Source organism: Siniperca chuatsi, linkage group LG17, assembly GCF_020085105.1.
Source record: "Siniperca chuatsi isolate FFG_IHB_CAS linkage group LG17, ASM2008510v1, whole genome shotgun sequence".
In the NCBI taxonomy this organism is placed as follows: Eukaryota; Metazoa; Chordata; class Actinopteri; order Centrarchiformes; family Sinipercidae; genus Siniperca; species Siniperca chuatsi.
The window spans coordinates 6,905,966-6,922,957 of record NC_058058.1 but is presented as its reverse complement, the minus strand read 5'-3'; the positions used below and the strand labels follow the sequence as shown (position 1 = coordinate 6,922,957).

The 16,992-nt window shown below is 38.0% G+C and overlaps 1 protein-coding gene across 2 annotated transcripts in view; it reads right to left on the bottom strand.

Annotated features, from left to right (window-relative positions):
- Positions 1-2,108: 2,108 nt before the first annotated feature.
- Positions 2,109-16,992, bottom strand: part of nudcd1 (NudC domain containing 1) — a 36,011-nt gene continuing 21,127 nt past the window's right edge. Inside the window, exons 7-11 of one of the 2 annotated variants that reach the window (XR_006375197.1) lie at positions 15,203-15,347; positions 14,217-14,342; positions 6,103-6,262; positions 3,248-3,378; positions 2,961-3,100 (exon numbers count right to left, since the gene is read on the bottom strand). Coding sequence is in view for 1 of the 2 variants with exons in the window: in XM_044171653.1 (XP_044027588.1) it covers positions 2,811-3,100; positions 6,103-6,262; positions 14,217-14,342; positions 15,203-15,347 (721 nt within the window). In the remaining variant the exon portion in view is untranslated. Of the gene's footprint in view, positions 3,101-3,247; positions 3,379-6,102; positions 6,263-14,216; positions 14,343-15,202; positions 15,348-16,992 lie in introns of both variants that reach the window. The other variant, XM_044171653.1, reaches the window with a different exon arrangement.

Below are 16,992 nucleotides of genomic sequence, written 5' to 3'. Positions count from 1 at the left end.
AGCTCGTTTTTTATTGATTTAAAATCATATTTATGTGCCCTTTTATATTACCTTTTGTTTGTTTTAGATCTTGTCTTAATGGCTTTTTATGTCTTATGTAAATCACTTTAAATTGTCTTCTTGTTGAAAGGTGCTATGCAAGTAAACTTGCCACACTTTGTGATGCAGTGTATTGTTTCATCTGTCCTTCTATTGCTGTTGTGATGTACTGTACTTCTTGATCGTGTAAAGATATATCAGTAGATATTCCTTTTTAGCTACCGCATTATCATGAGTCACTGAGATTTGCCAGACAGTAAAATGTACCGATTTTACTGATAAAGATTTTAAATCTGAAAAATTTACTTATTACAGCTCTCAGACTGTAGTACGTTACTCTGCCAACATAATGTACTTCACAATATGGAATACAGATACACTGACATTGTTTCTGCATTACCTTTCTTCTTCAGTGTGTAATGTTTGTAATGAAAACCTGTCAACAAATATCTCAATCAATTGGGCTCTACTTTACAATATATTAAGCAATTTTATAAAATTAATTTAATATATTAAAGCTGCATGTTGATTATACTGAAATGTCATATGACTCAATTAGTTGACTACATCAGCACTACATAATCCTTATTGTCTTCTTTATTTGATTATGATTCATGCATTAGTAAAAGTACTAGTATAATTTGTATTGAATAACTTCATGTGTCACCTGTGATGAAATATGAGACAGCTGCAGATCGCTGTTGTTCGCGGCAGCCAATGAAACTCATTCACAGGGACTGATTCAATTTTTAAAAAGCGTGGCTGTCAATCTGGAAAATGCTCTTTTAATAAAGTTCTCAAAAAGCTAACTTTTAAAGACATGCGGTGTTTACCTGAAAGCAGCAATATGAAGGTTTGGGAAATGCAGACGGCGAGCAGTAACTATCTTACATTATTGAATTCTCTGTGGCGAGATGGCTTGACGACATGTTTTTTCCCTTGTATCTGAGTAAAGACAGAGCCTGTCCTGGGAGACATTAGCGGCTCTGACAGGCCGCCTTCAAGTAATCTAGGGATGCTGGTAGAGCTAATAAAAACAAGTGGTGCAGCCTAATTCAATTGCACACAAATAATTAAATAAAAACCAGTAAAACTGGAACAGCAAAACAATGACAGAGAAAAGAGAAAAGGGAGATTACCCCCGGCCTATAGTGTGGCTTAACAGAGAAAAAACAAATTGCCTCATGGACTGGCAGGACTCGGGAGAGCTGAGGACACAAATTGCAGATAGTCTTCACAAAATTGCCCGTCCTGATGAAGACTATTGAATTGTAAAGCCAAACTGCCTTTGACTGGGACTCACATTGATGCACTGTTCCTTGGCTGCTGCAGTTCACACAACACTGGCCATTTCAAGCTTGATCAATAAATTGGTTAGAGCAGTTCTCCTATAATTTCTGAATATCTGCAAGTTTTACCAGATAGCAAACATGGACTGGCTGGCTTCTGTTTTTTGTTGCCTTCAGTGAAACATGAAAAGACACTGATATGAATCTATTTCTAGCAGGAGTCGAAGGTGATGTTGTATTTAAACCTCTTGCCTTTTTGGATCTAATCCTGCAAAAACATTCATCCCTGTATCACCGCTGCTTGTGTCTCTGTCACCTTTTTCTTGTGTTGTCTTTGTGTATATCAAAGAAAATATAAAAAAGAGGAAGTGGGCCATCCTTTTCTTTTTACAAAAAAAGTCCATTAGTGTCTCTTGAATCTTCTTGTATTTATTTGGTCAACTGGATGAGTGGGCTTCTTCAGGGATTCTTCAAATGGAAAAATAAAATGTTCCTGCTGAACAAGCAAGCCAGAAGTGTTTGTTTACTGGCAGGATTTTGGCTTCGGTATTAAGATGTCAAAAATAGGGATTCACAGCTAATGTAAACTGCTGCTTTTCCCGTGTTTAATGCTGGAGGAAATGTTCAAAAGTTTAAATTGTAAACTTTTCTCCATTATCTGTCCCTGGGTTCTAAAAAGACACGTACCAGACATGATTGAATTTTTAGGCCTCTTGAGAGTTTAGGCTTCAAGTTCATCCAATCCATCCAAGATTCAGGTTAATGCAACAGGAGCCAGTGTGATGTGTGAAACATGTTTATGGAAATTTATGGAAATGAATGTTTGCTTCTTTCATTCTTCCACAGCAATGATTGTAAAATGAGCCAAAGAGAGGGATTACCTCAGTGTCCTCCTCCCCACTGACCATCTGACAAAAAATACAACAATCAGTGCAACACATTTAGTAAATCAGCCATTAAAAGGACAGTTCACACCAAAATCAAAAACACATTTTTATCCTTACCTGTATAATTAAGAGAAATGTATTTATGAATTGGAATTCATGGAATTACAAATGTCTGTAATAATACAGTAGCATTATTAATAGGGCACTACATATATGAAATGTATATTTATGAAACATCAAGTATCATCAAATGCGATTCATTTGACAACAACAGTGTGTTAAATTAAAGCATTCAAAGATGTGATATGATATCATTTATTTTCATTTTCTTAATGAAAATCCTGGTGAAATTCAGCTCTAGTGAAGGTTTATTATTATAATTTGTCTTTCAGAACATGTTCCTTAATTATTTTTATCTTATAGACATTTTGCAACACAGAAGAAACATGAGGAGAACTCAGTGCAGACAGATGAGGCACAAATTTACACATTAGGATGTTTTTTCAGTTGTAGCAGATAACACATCTTCAGTCTGGAATGATTGCGCTCTTAGGGGGCAATGAGAAGAAAATCTAAAACTAACAGAGTCCCAAATCTAATTATTATTGACCTTTAGAACAAAGAGGTTACTGGAGGTCAGGATGTACAGTCTCTCATTGGTTGCTCTGAAGCCCAGAATTGGTTTATCGGAGTCCAGGCTGGCCACTTGTTGCTTGGCAACCTGTCCTACCTGACGGCCCTGCTTCCTGTTGAAGAGGACGGTTTCCACCGGTGACGGCTGTCGGTAGATGAATGTGCGGCGGAGACATTCGCAGAGTGAAGCGTAGGAGAAGTTCGGAGCGCAGGTTGCAAACTTTTTATCCCGTTTGGATGCCTGGACGTAGCCTATGAAAACAGAATGGTAAGATCAGAGACGTGCAGAGAGGATCTCTAACAGGAGTGACCTGTTCTTCTCACACAGTTATACAGTAGAAGAGTAATAAAGCAGTTCCAATAGAGCAGATGGGGTATCAGGGCCTTGCTCAAGGATACCTTAGGTAAGGGCAAGCGCTGCTCTTTCGTCACCCAGATTTATCCTGCTGGACGGTACATTGAAGCTGGCTTGATAGTGGATCAACCTTCTAGTAACAACGTCTGTAACCTTTAGGCCACCACTGCCCCATCTAAAAGGTTAAGAAAGGATTGGCTGAGCCAAGTGTATGATGTGTTTGATTTTCTGATGAATAGTTTTTAATGGAAGCTTTAAATTGCAGAACTTAAAACAGAAAGGATACTGTGCCAACAGAATAATTTCTCTTGTCTTGGTGCACAGGGAGGAGAAGATTAGAATAATTGAAATGCTACCCAGGTAGCTAAAATCCTCAAAAAACAGTCAAGTAGCTGAAATAAAAAAGGTCTCATAGCTTTATTGTACAGGGAATAAGTGCTTGGGTGTAGCTAAAGATTAGGTTAAAATTTGCAGCAAATGTTTGAATCCAGTTCATACGGATTCATGAGTTCAGGCGAATACAGAATTAATGAGCCAGTGAATTCAGTTAGTGAGAAAGAGGCAGCACTAAGGTAGCAGATATATACATGTTTGATATTCACATATGAAAGTGTTTTATAGATGTAACACATCAATAAAGTAAAACATTAGCGCTAACACAATTAGTTGGAGAGATAATTAATAAACGCTAATTTTGATAATGGATTAATCGTTTAAGTCATTTATCAAACTAAAATGCCAAACATTCACCTGTTCCAGTTTCTCAAATATGGGGATTTGTAGATTTTTTCTGTTTTATATCAGTGTAAATTAAATAACTTTGAACACGTCACCTTGGGATCTGGAGATTTCCCATCTGACACCTGACATCAATAACAGAAGGTTATTGAAACACTCTCTGCTGCTGCTCAACTCTGTCATTAAGACTAATAAGATTAGTTTTACAAAATTATGCTGCCTTTTAGAGCCTCAACTAGCAGCAATCAATACAAACCCATTACTGTGTTATATAAAAATTTCTACGCTCTCAGAAACACTCATTCACTCAACACAAATTCATTATCTGAGCTTTATATACATGAATCTAACGTTTGTTTCAACAGTGCATAACGTTTCTTTTCTATATGAGAATATACAAACTTTGAAGGATCCACTAAATGCTGGTTTAATAGACACTCACTCGTGTGCAAGGGGAAAACTACACAGTCTTTTCTATTGCACTGTAACAAGCCTGATTTTGATGTTAAAACGTGCATCATTTTCCTCTGAGCCTCATTTGGATTCACTGTGATCATTTCTGAAAAACATCACTGGGGATCTATCTGCACACTCAAATTGGATGATGTATTACAGACAGAGAAAAAAAAAAAGACAAATGACAATGCCGTACCTGCCAAAGTGGAAAATTGAAATAAAACTTGTTCCAGATGCCGTCGTTGAGGAGAGATAGATGAGTAGATAAAGACGAAAAAATGAAGACAGAGATTGAAAGAGACTCCAGAAATGGGTACACTGGCTGATGGCCTGAGTATTTGATTTCATTGTGAGAGGCCTCTTTGAGAGGTTTATATGCTGAGCAGACTAGAGATCTGTTAATGATCCTGTTTTCAAACAGTTTTTCATATATTTCTTTTTGAGTCCTTGTAGGCTACAAGCAGCGTCAGTGAACTCCCTCGTCATTAACTGCAGTTTTATTGCCGCGATTTAAAATGTTCTGTCATCTATCCACTGCAGCACTAGAGGCACGGCAGCAGCATGACAGTGGATGAAAACAAAGTTAATGGCTGCAAGAATGAATAATTCAACTTAAGTTGTCATCATTCATCAAAAATGGAAATTAAGATATTCCACTGGGAATGCTGCTTACATCTTATAACAACTCCCACATACTGTGACATAATGTAACATTTCACATCTTAAAAGGGACCCTGTGGAGTTTCTGACCACTAGGGGCTCTGTAGAGTAAGGTTTTCATGAGCGTGTCCTCATATTGGTTGTACGAGTTCTACCAGCACATGCACAAGGATGCACATGTATGCCAGAGTACAAAGGTGATGTCATACACATTTCTGCCAACTGCAGAAGTCTTTTTCTTGCATGTTTAAGAGCCTTCTGTGGCATCTCACAGCAATGAAATGAAAATCTCAGGGATTGTCACGCTGTCAAAACAAAATAGTGTTTTTTATAATCCTAGTTCAGTGATAAATGCCAATAAATCCTGGATGCCACTTACTGGCTTTAATTGATGTGTGCTGAAGGCCAAGGTACAATGGTCGGCAGTAGAGGAAGCTGTAGTAGATTTTTTTTTTTTTTTTTTTACTACGGAGTTGTTTAGCTTAGTCCCTTATGAGGTGGAGCTGAGAACAGCAGATCAGCTGAGTGTTAGAGTGGAGGCGACAGTAGAAGAAAGCGAGAAGCACTAAACATTTCACTTCTTTGTCAGTGCACACCGCTGATTTTTCAAATTTACTTTCTTATAGCACAGACACCCATAACAATGTATTTAAATGTATTCCTATAGCATATTACTTACCATGTGCCCTAAAATTTCAAATAAAATGTAATGACTGTATCTCAAGTCAGACTCCAAAAGATGACTGCAAATGGATGCAAACACAGATGCATGCATTCGACATGTTTGTTAGATCATAGTCACAGTGCTGTTACACGCAGATCCAATGTAGCAAGCAAACTTTTTTGATGTTTTGTTTTTGAGCTTTATCTTTTGAATGCTATATCATGTTTGCACTTCCAAGACCAATGAATCACACATTACGTTTAATACTACAACATATATTTCTGTGGGGTTTTTGTGAGATACTGTTGCAAATAGAATATACACAGATTAGTATGTCTAACTAGAAGCATCAGAATAGGTGTTTTTAGTTAAAGCTCTTACCCAAGGCGTTGAATGTGGCAATGTGCTCCCACATGTTACTGGGTTGGTCAGGACGAGGCTGCCACACCAGAGCGTCCACATCATGTCTGAGGCAGAGGCATGGCATTTCAGATGGGTTCACGTCAACTGTGAACAGGTACTGATTGCTGCCTAGATTCACCTGGAGAGAGACGGACCGAAGGGAAAGGTGTGAATTAAAGTTAGTTTCTTTTTGGAATCTGTCAGTCATCCTATTTCACTGTATAATTAAAAAGTATTCTCTGGGCGTATCCCTCTGTGACCCAGGAGCAGGTTGGAATCAGTGCCAAGGACAGGGACAGTGATGGACACTTTAACTACTTTGAGGATAAAACCTGTGACTTTCCAGTTATACTAGAGGTAATTTCCTTTGCACCTCCCCACTGCATAAAGCAGGTATAATGTAATGCTTCAATTACAGTACTATTCCCATCATTCTTGTATCTTACCCAAAGTTTATCAGGTTGATTGACTTGTGATTGCAGACATAAAATACCAAAAAATAAACCTCAAAACCAATGGTCTATTAACAAATCAATTAGAGAATCGTCAAGCCAAGACATAAAATTCATACAATCAAGACAGAGTCTGTCCTCACAAGGACAAAGATTTTTCAATGACATGGCATGACTGACATGAAGGATTGATTTTCTGATTTAAACAAAAGATCTGCAATCTATCCTGTTTTATCCTTTTTTCTTTCCTTCTTTCCTTACTACTCCTTCCTTCCTCCGTTTCTTCGTCACTACTTTCTTTCTTTACTTCCCTCCGTAATTCCTTCTTTACTACCATACTTTCTTCCTTGTTTACTTCTTTCCTTCCTTCACTTCTTTCTTTCTTTCCTTACTTCCTTCTCTCTTCCTTCCTTCCTTTCCTTTGCTCTTGCTTTCATGTTGTTTCTATGTTTATGTTTTTGTCTTTTTTTAAATAAAAAAATAAATAGTAATAAAATATCTACAGGTTTCTCTACATGTTTCTTCCCACATGTTCACCAAAATCATGAAATGGAGAGCTTAAGATTACAGTTTGTGGCAGATCTTCATCTTGAAATTCAGCATGGCCATTATGGGTAAAAGGTTGTACTGAACAGTATGTGATGAACAGCCATAAAAGTCTGTGTGTTTGACCCACATTCACTTCACTCTGATGAATGTGCTTGATGTAATTGCATGTGTGCAGTTTGGTGCTATTCTAGTCTGACTCTATTTGTTTTGGAAAGAAAATGACCGTTGCTGTGACATAATGGCTCCTCGACATCTGACTGTTCACACCGATCCCTCACTCGGAGTCAACCCACGTCCTGCGAATCCAACTGCCAACATGTCTCGGAGGCTGTCAGGCAGCGCTGTCCTCCCCATCTCAATACACACTTGACAGGCATTGAAAATTCAGCAGAAACCAGCCCATATGTTGATGCTTGATGGTTGTGCACAATGACAAGCCTTTAAGAAAGCCATCACTCCTCCACTCTAAAACTCATTTTATTGCCTCTTGTGTTTGACTTTGAGCATGCGGCAGATGTTCGCTCATACTTTAGAAGAGCCTGTGAGCATGTTGACTGACAAGGATGCCAGCGACTGCCCGGGTCATGATTTGTGAACAATAAAAACAAAACAAAACAAAAAAAGAATACGTACACTGAATTAAACTGACTTAAATCAGAAGACTTGATCTGTCATGGAGGGCAGAGTGTATGCAGGTTTCATTAAATTCAAAGCCTCCTGCAAGTGATTTCAGTGATTAGTTCTTCCTCTCTGCACTGAGACATGCTAATCAATCAGTGAAATCAGCTATTAAAAACAGTCAGCCCTCCATGGCACACTGCTGCCAAATTGAGTATTATTATTTTCTATTTCCTATCACCCTAAAGGCAAAATTTTCATTGAAATTCTTTCAAGATGGAAGACCTTACAGGGTCACTTCACCCAAATGACAAAACAAAAACAAGACAACACAGTGGTGGTCTCTGACCATACAGTTTTTAGTGCCAAGATTTTGAGATCCAACTTTTGAAATCACCACCATCGGCCACCACAACAATAAAATGGAGGTGAATTTTGTTTAATTTGTGCTCCTCAGAGCATTGATGAAATACATATGAAAAACTCAACAGCAACATGTCTTTTAGGAAACAATGTCCCAGTTACTCATGAGTATCCACAGACTTCGAAAAGCACTGTTTTTATATAGACTATTTCGGTAACTGTTTTGATAATTAATTAATTGTTTAATTACATTTTTTTAAGCAAAAATTCACTGGTTCCAGTTTCACAAATCTGTATATTTTCTGTTAGAAAATAGTCCTCCATGACAGTAAACTGAATATCTTTGGGTTTTGGACAGTTGGTCGACATTCTATAGATCAAATGGTTAATCGAGAAAATAATTGGTCCATTAATCTGAAAGTAAGCGAAAGTAATCATTAGTTACAGCCCTAGTAGACAGTAGTTTCAATGAAAATGTGGTCTGGCGAAGTCTGTGTCATCTTACTGTGCTGCACTTACACCTCTGGTAATTATCTGACCACACTTGTTTCATATGTGACAAGTAATATCAAATTATTTTGCTTTGTCAGAATTCCCTGACGCTCAAACATATTGGTTTTATATTTTCAAGATGACATTCGAAATACTGAAGATAGATGAAGATATTTTATAACTGGAAACTAATTATTTTATATTATATTTTCTTTATTAAGACATTACCCAGAAAAATAAAACTAGATTCTCAAACACACCTGCAGGATACTAAGACATTTTCAAAGTCAGTGGCTAAGCATTGCTATTGTATGACTAATATATATTGCTCTACCTATGCCCGGCATGGGTCTTGGTCTGGTAAAATGAAACCATTTCCTCTGATATTCTGTGGCTTGTTAATGGTCACATTGTAAAAAAGGGAAAAATCCAATCATGAGGCTTTTATCTCATTATTTTACAGCACACCTTTTCCAACAGCCTCTGGCCTGCTTTTTGTGTTGGATATGTACTGCAGAAGGTTCAGGTCTTACCTTACAATCAGAACAATCAAAACCTCTATAAAAAGGTAATCAGAGCCAAACTAACAAGATAAACACAACAGAAATTTCTATTTACTTTAGTTTCCTTACAAAGCCATTATTGAATAAGGAGGATTTAACTGACAGCGGCAGAACAAAGCATCGGATTAACCTCTTGAATCCAGAATCTAAATCTTGCGAAACTGAGGTACGCTATTCAAAACAGAGAGAGATAAAAAACATGAAAGGTAAGCTCAGTTCTTAGGGACCAGAGGATTTTACCGGACCTGGACACAGCTAAAACCTTCTCAGGTGTTGGTCAGTAGAAAAAGTATTCTACTGCATACTGCAAGACTGTTAAATGTATTTAATGCATTAACATAGTAGAAACAGAATGGGATAAACATGTTTTGCCATTTGGCTCCTTTATAACTGCTTTGCAGCTCGTGGTAAAACACAAAGTTGGCTCGAGTGTATTGTAATATCTTTCTATATAGTTACTTGATTTGCAATTAATAAACGATTAATGTTTTATGTCTGTCTTTCAACATCTTCGGCCCATGTTGGAAGTGTTTTCACTTTAACATGTTATCCCTTGAATTGACGTGTTTTAGTAGATCCATAGATCCTAAATAAATAAAATCAAATTAAGAAAAGTATAGTATTGAAGCCAATAATAAGCTATAATGTATTATATGTAGTACAAGGTTAATTGAGTCGATGCCAAGAGGTCTTGGCCCGATAATCAGACTGAATTGCAATTTGTTTGTTAGTTTCATTTCATTGTTTTCATTAGCTGAGAGTGAGGATTGTTTGGTTTCATTTTATCCTTACTTTTCAGTTAACACAAAACTTGCAGTAGTGGTTGCTAGGAGCAGTTAACTTTACTTGAGCCGGGCGTGAAAAAACAAAGCCCTCTCATTCATTTGAATGGAGCCAGTCTGGCGAAACAACACAGGGTCATCCGGCAAAAAAAGTTGAACCAGGCTCAACTTTTGCTGCAGTGCAACGTGACATCATGTGGCAAGGCGCTGCATTAGCCAATCACAGACATACAAGCGCACATTCCTGGTGGATTACTTTGTAACGTGAACTTTGAGGCCTTTATTCTGGCCATTTTTGTGGTTCTGGCAAATCCTGCCCACAAAGTTGTGATTGGTTCGGATGTTTTTCCAACCAAGGAAACACCAGACCTATTTAAATCGCTGAAAACTATTGGGAGATGTGGATGGCGATTCAGAGATCTAGATGCAGGCTAAAGTGATCTGGGATCTGTTTCAAAAAATAATATCAACTTGGAAACATTAACATTTGAGTAACGACTTTAGATATTGTCCTAGTTAATAAAACAAAATTCATGTCCTCTAAAAAAAGGGGACTTGGATATCAGGTATACTAAATGCAGTATATTAAATATTGATCCCGAAGGTTCATTGTTGACCTTGAAAACAGCAGCTTGACAAAAACATTCACAACACAAGGTCCAACTTATTTGTTGTTTCCGAAGCTTTCAAACAAGTATCTTTGTCAACATACTATATATTGTCTATTGTATGCGTTGCATGATTGATGTACACAATATGAAGTACTACAATTGGACTCTGGATATGCAAGTACTCAGAATAAATTACTTGTACCTGTTCTCAGTCTGTAAAAAAGCTTTTAGTGAATACTTTTTATCAAAGGATTTAGAGGCTTTGTAGATGGAGGATAGGGAGTGAGAGGTTGGCATTACGAAAGCAAAAGCAAATGCATCTGTACACAGAGGCCAGATATCTGTAATAACAGCTGAAATGCCAACTCTATGTCATCATCATCATCACTTCCGTCATGTTCCTGTAAGGCTGCTGCTCACTCGCCTTTAAAGCGAGAGGACAAATCGTTGTTTATTTAGACTCTCTCCTGTCCGAGACGCTGAACTTTGTCTTTTTAATCCACCCAAGTGTTTTGTTTGACTATAAAGACAACAGTCAGACATGATGACCTTTGATATCATTCAGTCTGGTATGAGATCATAAATATATATGATGAAATCACTTTCCCTCGCTGTGTCAATCTCTTGGACATCACATTTAATTAGTGTCACTCTCTTGACTCAAAGGGGAAGAAACCTGATTATTTTAAAGCTGGTATCATTATGTATTTTACAGTACATCCAGTGTGTTTGGAGATGCTGTCTGTGCTTTGCTATTGTAAGATATTGATGTTGATTGGCTTGTGGAGTCACACCTGTCCTACTTGACAGTGCCAACACCATGAAAGAGACAAGTTTCACACCATGTTTTTATCTTCACGCACTGGAATTAACACCCAGCTGTACCACACCATCACTCAGACTGTTAAAAAAAAAAAGATCTTTGTTGTAGTTCCAATATTACTATAACATTCACCACCAAAGAGGGTAACAAAGTGGAGAAGGTAATGAATTTTAGCTTTGAATATCTTATATCTTTGGGCTAATTCATCTTGTAGATGTTGAAATATTTAACTGGATAAGTGAACACTTTGACCTGCTGGTGGCGCTGCAGGGAAAAGTCAGGGATCACCAAAGTTATTAGGATTCATCGTTTGGGCACCATGGATGTCTATACCAAATTTCATGGTAATCCATCCTATAATTGTTGAGATATTTCAGTCTGGACCAAGTGGCAGTTGACGCCGCTAGTGTCGCTAAAAATATTTTAAGAATATGCACATTTGGTGCTAACAAATATCACTTTCAAGTGATACTTGCATTTTCTGGTTTTCAACATAAAATATCTCCATTATTAACACGATTAATATTTGATTCTCAGTGGTGTTATCGATAATCATAAGAAACTTTGTATGTTTTCAAAGTTTCCTAAATCTTTTTGAAAGAAAACCTTGTAGGTGAAAGCCTGCAGTAAATACAGTATACAGAGGTACAAATACACTCCATTGTAAAAGGTATTACAGATATGGCCAGTGGATATGAGTCACAGCCTTCCTCTGGGGAACACATAAAAAACAATCTTAGTCTTTTCAACTGGGATCGGAACCACAGAGAAGCACATCGACAAAGGTGCCAAATTAATAGGAGGTGCCACAATTTTAAGCTGAAAGGTTTTATACAAAAGGTCAGCATATGTCCTAGTGGGCAGGCGAACGACCGGAGCATTAAGGCGGATACAATGAGGGTGGGAATGAAAGAATAGAAAGGCAAGGTTTCCTGGATGAGATACAGATAAACACAGGCAAACATCCACACACACACACCTGTATACACTCACATGTTCACACACATGTGGAACAAACGGATCCAACTGTCCTTCAAAAGGCTGATGGTACAGGTACGATTACAATCCACCTTACTTAAGGGCAGCAGCTTACCTGGCTGCACTGTTTGCAGAGTAAATGGAGGGAGAAACATTACAGGGTTTGTATTCACATCAAGCCCTTCATCACAGCCTGGGCACAAACACTGCACCTTACATTTAATACTCATTATTAGCCTTTCATTACATATTGAAAGGGTTTTTTGAGTTTTTGTGATGGTGAATTCTTAACCATAAACATGGGAATTATTTTGTGCAAATAAAAACTAAAAGAGGTGCATCAGTGATGGACATACACTAATGTCCACAAATGAATGGAGCTTTTGCAAACTGCTATATATCTGCTTTGGGAGAAGAAAAACATTCACTTCTGCTCATTATTTTGTATTTCCAAAATACAGAGGTAAGGTCGTTACAGTTGCTTCTAGAAATACTTTGCTTATTTTAATTTGACTTTTTATGCTATTAGTAATTTTGAAAGCATAGATGTCACTTTCTTAATAGAAATTAGTGAAAAACATCATTTTAATTCTAAGGAACTGTTAATAAATTCATGTTTTTCTAATCAACAAAATAGTCTGTTTTCTCCAACTAAAATAGATCACCTTGTCTTCACAAAAGACTGCAACATGTAATGTGTGTTTTTCACCTTGAGACAAATCATACCAAGGGAAGGACATTTATGTGTTTTTCCTCACACATTCTGGCTGCCATCTTCCTCAATAGCTACTGTTTTTTAACAAAAACCTCCCAATTCTTTATTGAAGTTGAAAAACGACAAACAATACAATACAGAGATTTGAATTTGTAGCATTCTAGATTAAATGTTTGTAAACCTCCGTCATACCACAGCTTCTCCTGAGGGCTACTGCTGCAAAAACGAATGTGTCCTACTCAACTCACCTAGTAAAACAAGGATTACAGGAGGAACATTTAGCTTGTTTAATAATGGAAAGACAAGTCTCGTATTTGCTACCTTGAGGATATGTCCCTTTCCCTCGGCTGTACTTTGATTTTAGTGCTAGTTAGTAAATGTTACCATGCTAACACGCTAAGGTATGATGGTGAACATGGTAACTATACCAGCTAAAAGTCACCATATTAGCATTGTCATTGTGGGCATGTTAGCAAGCTGACTTGCATTTAGTTCAAAGCAACGCTATGCGTAAGTACATGCTCAAGGAGCTAGTAGCGTGGCTGTAGTAGACTCTTGTTAACAACATAAACTAAAGATAATAATTATTGTTTGTTGGAGTATATGCTGGGGATAATCTGTAAACACTATTATAAATGCCAGCAATAGCATTTATAAATCCACTGTGACCTTTTGCTTAAGTGTGCTTACTGCAGCTAAAACGGACAGCCCAGTAAAGTCTTTGATCAGAATATAGTAGGAAAATATCTATAAACAACAAGTTGATAATGAGTAAAGGCCTCCTTTTTTATCAGATGGAATGATATATTCTCAGAATGAGCATTATAAAAATAGCTGTCAGCTACAATCATTCAGCTTCTTACTATTCGAGTCAGGGGGTGATGGAAGTGAAGTGGGTGTGCCTGTTCCTTCTTTACTGGGCCTTTGTGGAGCTCTCTGGTCAACTCTGGCTTGCTCACTGGGGGCTGGGCTGAATAAACGTGCTATAATAAAGGCAGGGGGCATCAGGTAGCCAACAGTATACTTGACGCGAACAAAGGATGGAAGGAGCCGACAGAAATGACAGAAAATGTTATATGTGAGGGCTCAGGCTTGAGGGATTGGAGAATTAGAGTGTTGACTAGTGAAGGAAAGAGGTGTTACTCACCACCTGAGTGGGCTTGAGCGATTCCCCGTCAAAGTGTGTGAGGCTGAAGCTGTCTTCTGGGAAGCCATCACAGTCCTCCAGCTCCTGAGAGTTACAAGGGGGCTTATCCTTGTCGGGGTTTCCGTTCTAGATAAAAAGGAACAGGAAAACCAGACAGAGGCTGCGGTTACACTTGTTTTGCATTTATTACCATGTAAAAGGCCTGATTAGCACTGAGGGCCTCAAGTGGGCCCAGATGATGCTAATGAAGGGGTAGGCCAAGAGAGGAAGTGGCTAAAAATGCTGTCGAACATGAGACTGACAGTGACTCTGGAGACTCAAGTGTGATGATGATGTATAAGACATCAGGATAAGAAGGGTTCAGAGCAACTGAAGAGGGAAAGGATAGAGATAAGGCCTCAGAGGAGGGAGGGATGCTAAGCTAGAAGGGTGGACTTAAATAAGAAATGTATGGGAGGTCATGAGAAAACCTCCAGAGAAAACAAACCCAACCCAAAGCTGTGCTTCATGAACATTTTATGTTAGAGAAATATTTACAAACACATACCGCTGATTGATTTAAGACCGCAGTAATTCAACCAGACATTTACCAATAGGGCTGGGCGCTATGATGATATATACAGTAAAAATTAACTGTCAAGATAGCTTTTATATTTCTGGATTAAGTCATTGCAGGCACTGTTTCAAATCAGTTAGCAGGTCTGCTTTATGGTAATAATGGGTTTACAGGATAGTTCTTTTAATATGATAAAGTGCCTTGATTTGTCAGATATTTAATTCTCTGGATAAGGCAAAAACAGACATTTCCATCTTGGTATTTTATTTATCAACCATTTCCAAAATGAGTTGCTACAAAATTGACTATATCATGATATACGTATATTGATACTGTGATATAAAATGGGAGGCAGCTTTCGCAAAGATATCTGTTTTAATGATGGCATAGATAAAGAAGACTGTCAATAAAATGTAAAGAGTGAGCCTACCAAGTCTTCAGAGGTGAGGTATGTCAGCCTCTCGTGGATGAGGGCAGCTTGCTCGTCACTCATCACGTACTCCCCTCTCCTGTCACCCATCACCAACTCCGGCCACATCGGCCCCTCACTGCCCTTCTGCAAGGTCACCTCCAGGCTGAGGGCACATTCATATGCACACAAACACACGCATACAAATAAACACATTCCTTCTCATTCAAAGTGCTAATAATCAATGAGACATATACGTATATGTAATTGATAAAGTACGTAGCATGCAGACATGCAGCGTCAGAAAGCTCACTTACTAATTTCCTAAATGTCACAATTCAAAGTTGCTTCAAGCAGCCAAAAGCCAAAAGCTTTGGTTCCACACTTTCAGAAATACAGAGCGAACTGTGTACTTAGAATGAGAATGATGCAATCAACCTGTAAACATCCAATCAGGAGCAGTCTAGTGGGCTGAAATGAAGTTTTGATGAGAAAGGTCAGGAGAACTTGAGGAGTTATTCAGGCTGACAGGACTGTGGCTGATCTGGTTTTGGCACAAATTATGTTCCTCTGCAGCAAGTGAGAAGCGTTTGAAGTTGCGCAGCAGAATGAATCAAGGTAGAGAGTACAAAAAACAAGAAAAACAAATTGCAACATTACCACTTTAAATTATTATTTATTATTATTTTATCTGAGAGGTAAGCCTAAAAATGTTACTCTGTGCTGAGCCAAGTTTCTGTCCCTTGATGACGTGACCTTGGGCTCAATGTGACTTATGATGGCCACTGTAGTTAAAACATTTTATACACCAAAAAAGTAATTCATTAATTGAAAAAATAATTGTAGATTAATCTGTAATGAGAATAATCATGAGCTGCAGACCTAGTTGTCAGGTCACAGACAAACAGGGACAATGAGATAGAGCCAGAAGGAGTTTATTAGAGATGACAGCGGGTATTAGTGGTTATGGAGAGAGGGATAGTTGGAGATCACTGGAGATCACAGGAGAAAGGCAGACTGGAGATCACTGGAGACAGACAGGCTGGAGATCACTGGAGATCACGGGAGACAGACACGCTGGAGACAGACTGGAGATACCACAAACTAACAACATGTCGCGTGACATGAGGAGTCCTTAATACCAACGAGGTAGGACACTGACTGAGGTGAGTGGTGTGCTTTTATGCATGCTGTGATTGGGACTGATGGGGAGCAGGAGTGTGATTGGGAGCAGGTGTGGGTGATTACTGGCTGGCGAGGCCTGGCATATCTGTGACACTAGTTTTGATATTTGATTTTTTTTTTTTGCCAGTGACTTAAACATTGTTTACAATCACATTAAAGTCAAACAGAAGTTCTGTATTTTTTTTTTGTTACTTGTGAATATTAAATAAATGCAACCAGCAATCATTGTTTCTACATGGCTAATTCTAACAAATGGCCATTAATTACTGACAATAAATATCTGCACAAACATTTTAGATCACATGCTACTCATACATTGCAGCTGTGGAGTCTGCATAATGTTATTCTGTCTTTCTACACATAAAATCTATAAACTTGATCCTGTGGACACATGAGGCGATACATCAGCTCTCAGTGCTTCACTAAATTATGGCAATGAACCTCAATCTTTATGGATTCAAGAAAAATATGAAGAAATTAGAATAATATTGTCTTTCTTGTTTGTATATGTGCATTTTGCTCAGGAAGATTTCATTCTCACATTTTCCTGTGGACATCAGTAGAGGTTCTGAGTATATTCCGTCATAGTGCACTATTTGCAGTTTTCCATTAAGCATGGGGAGCAT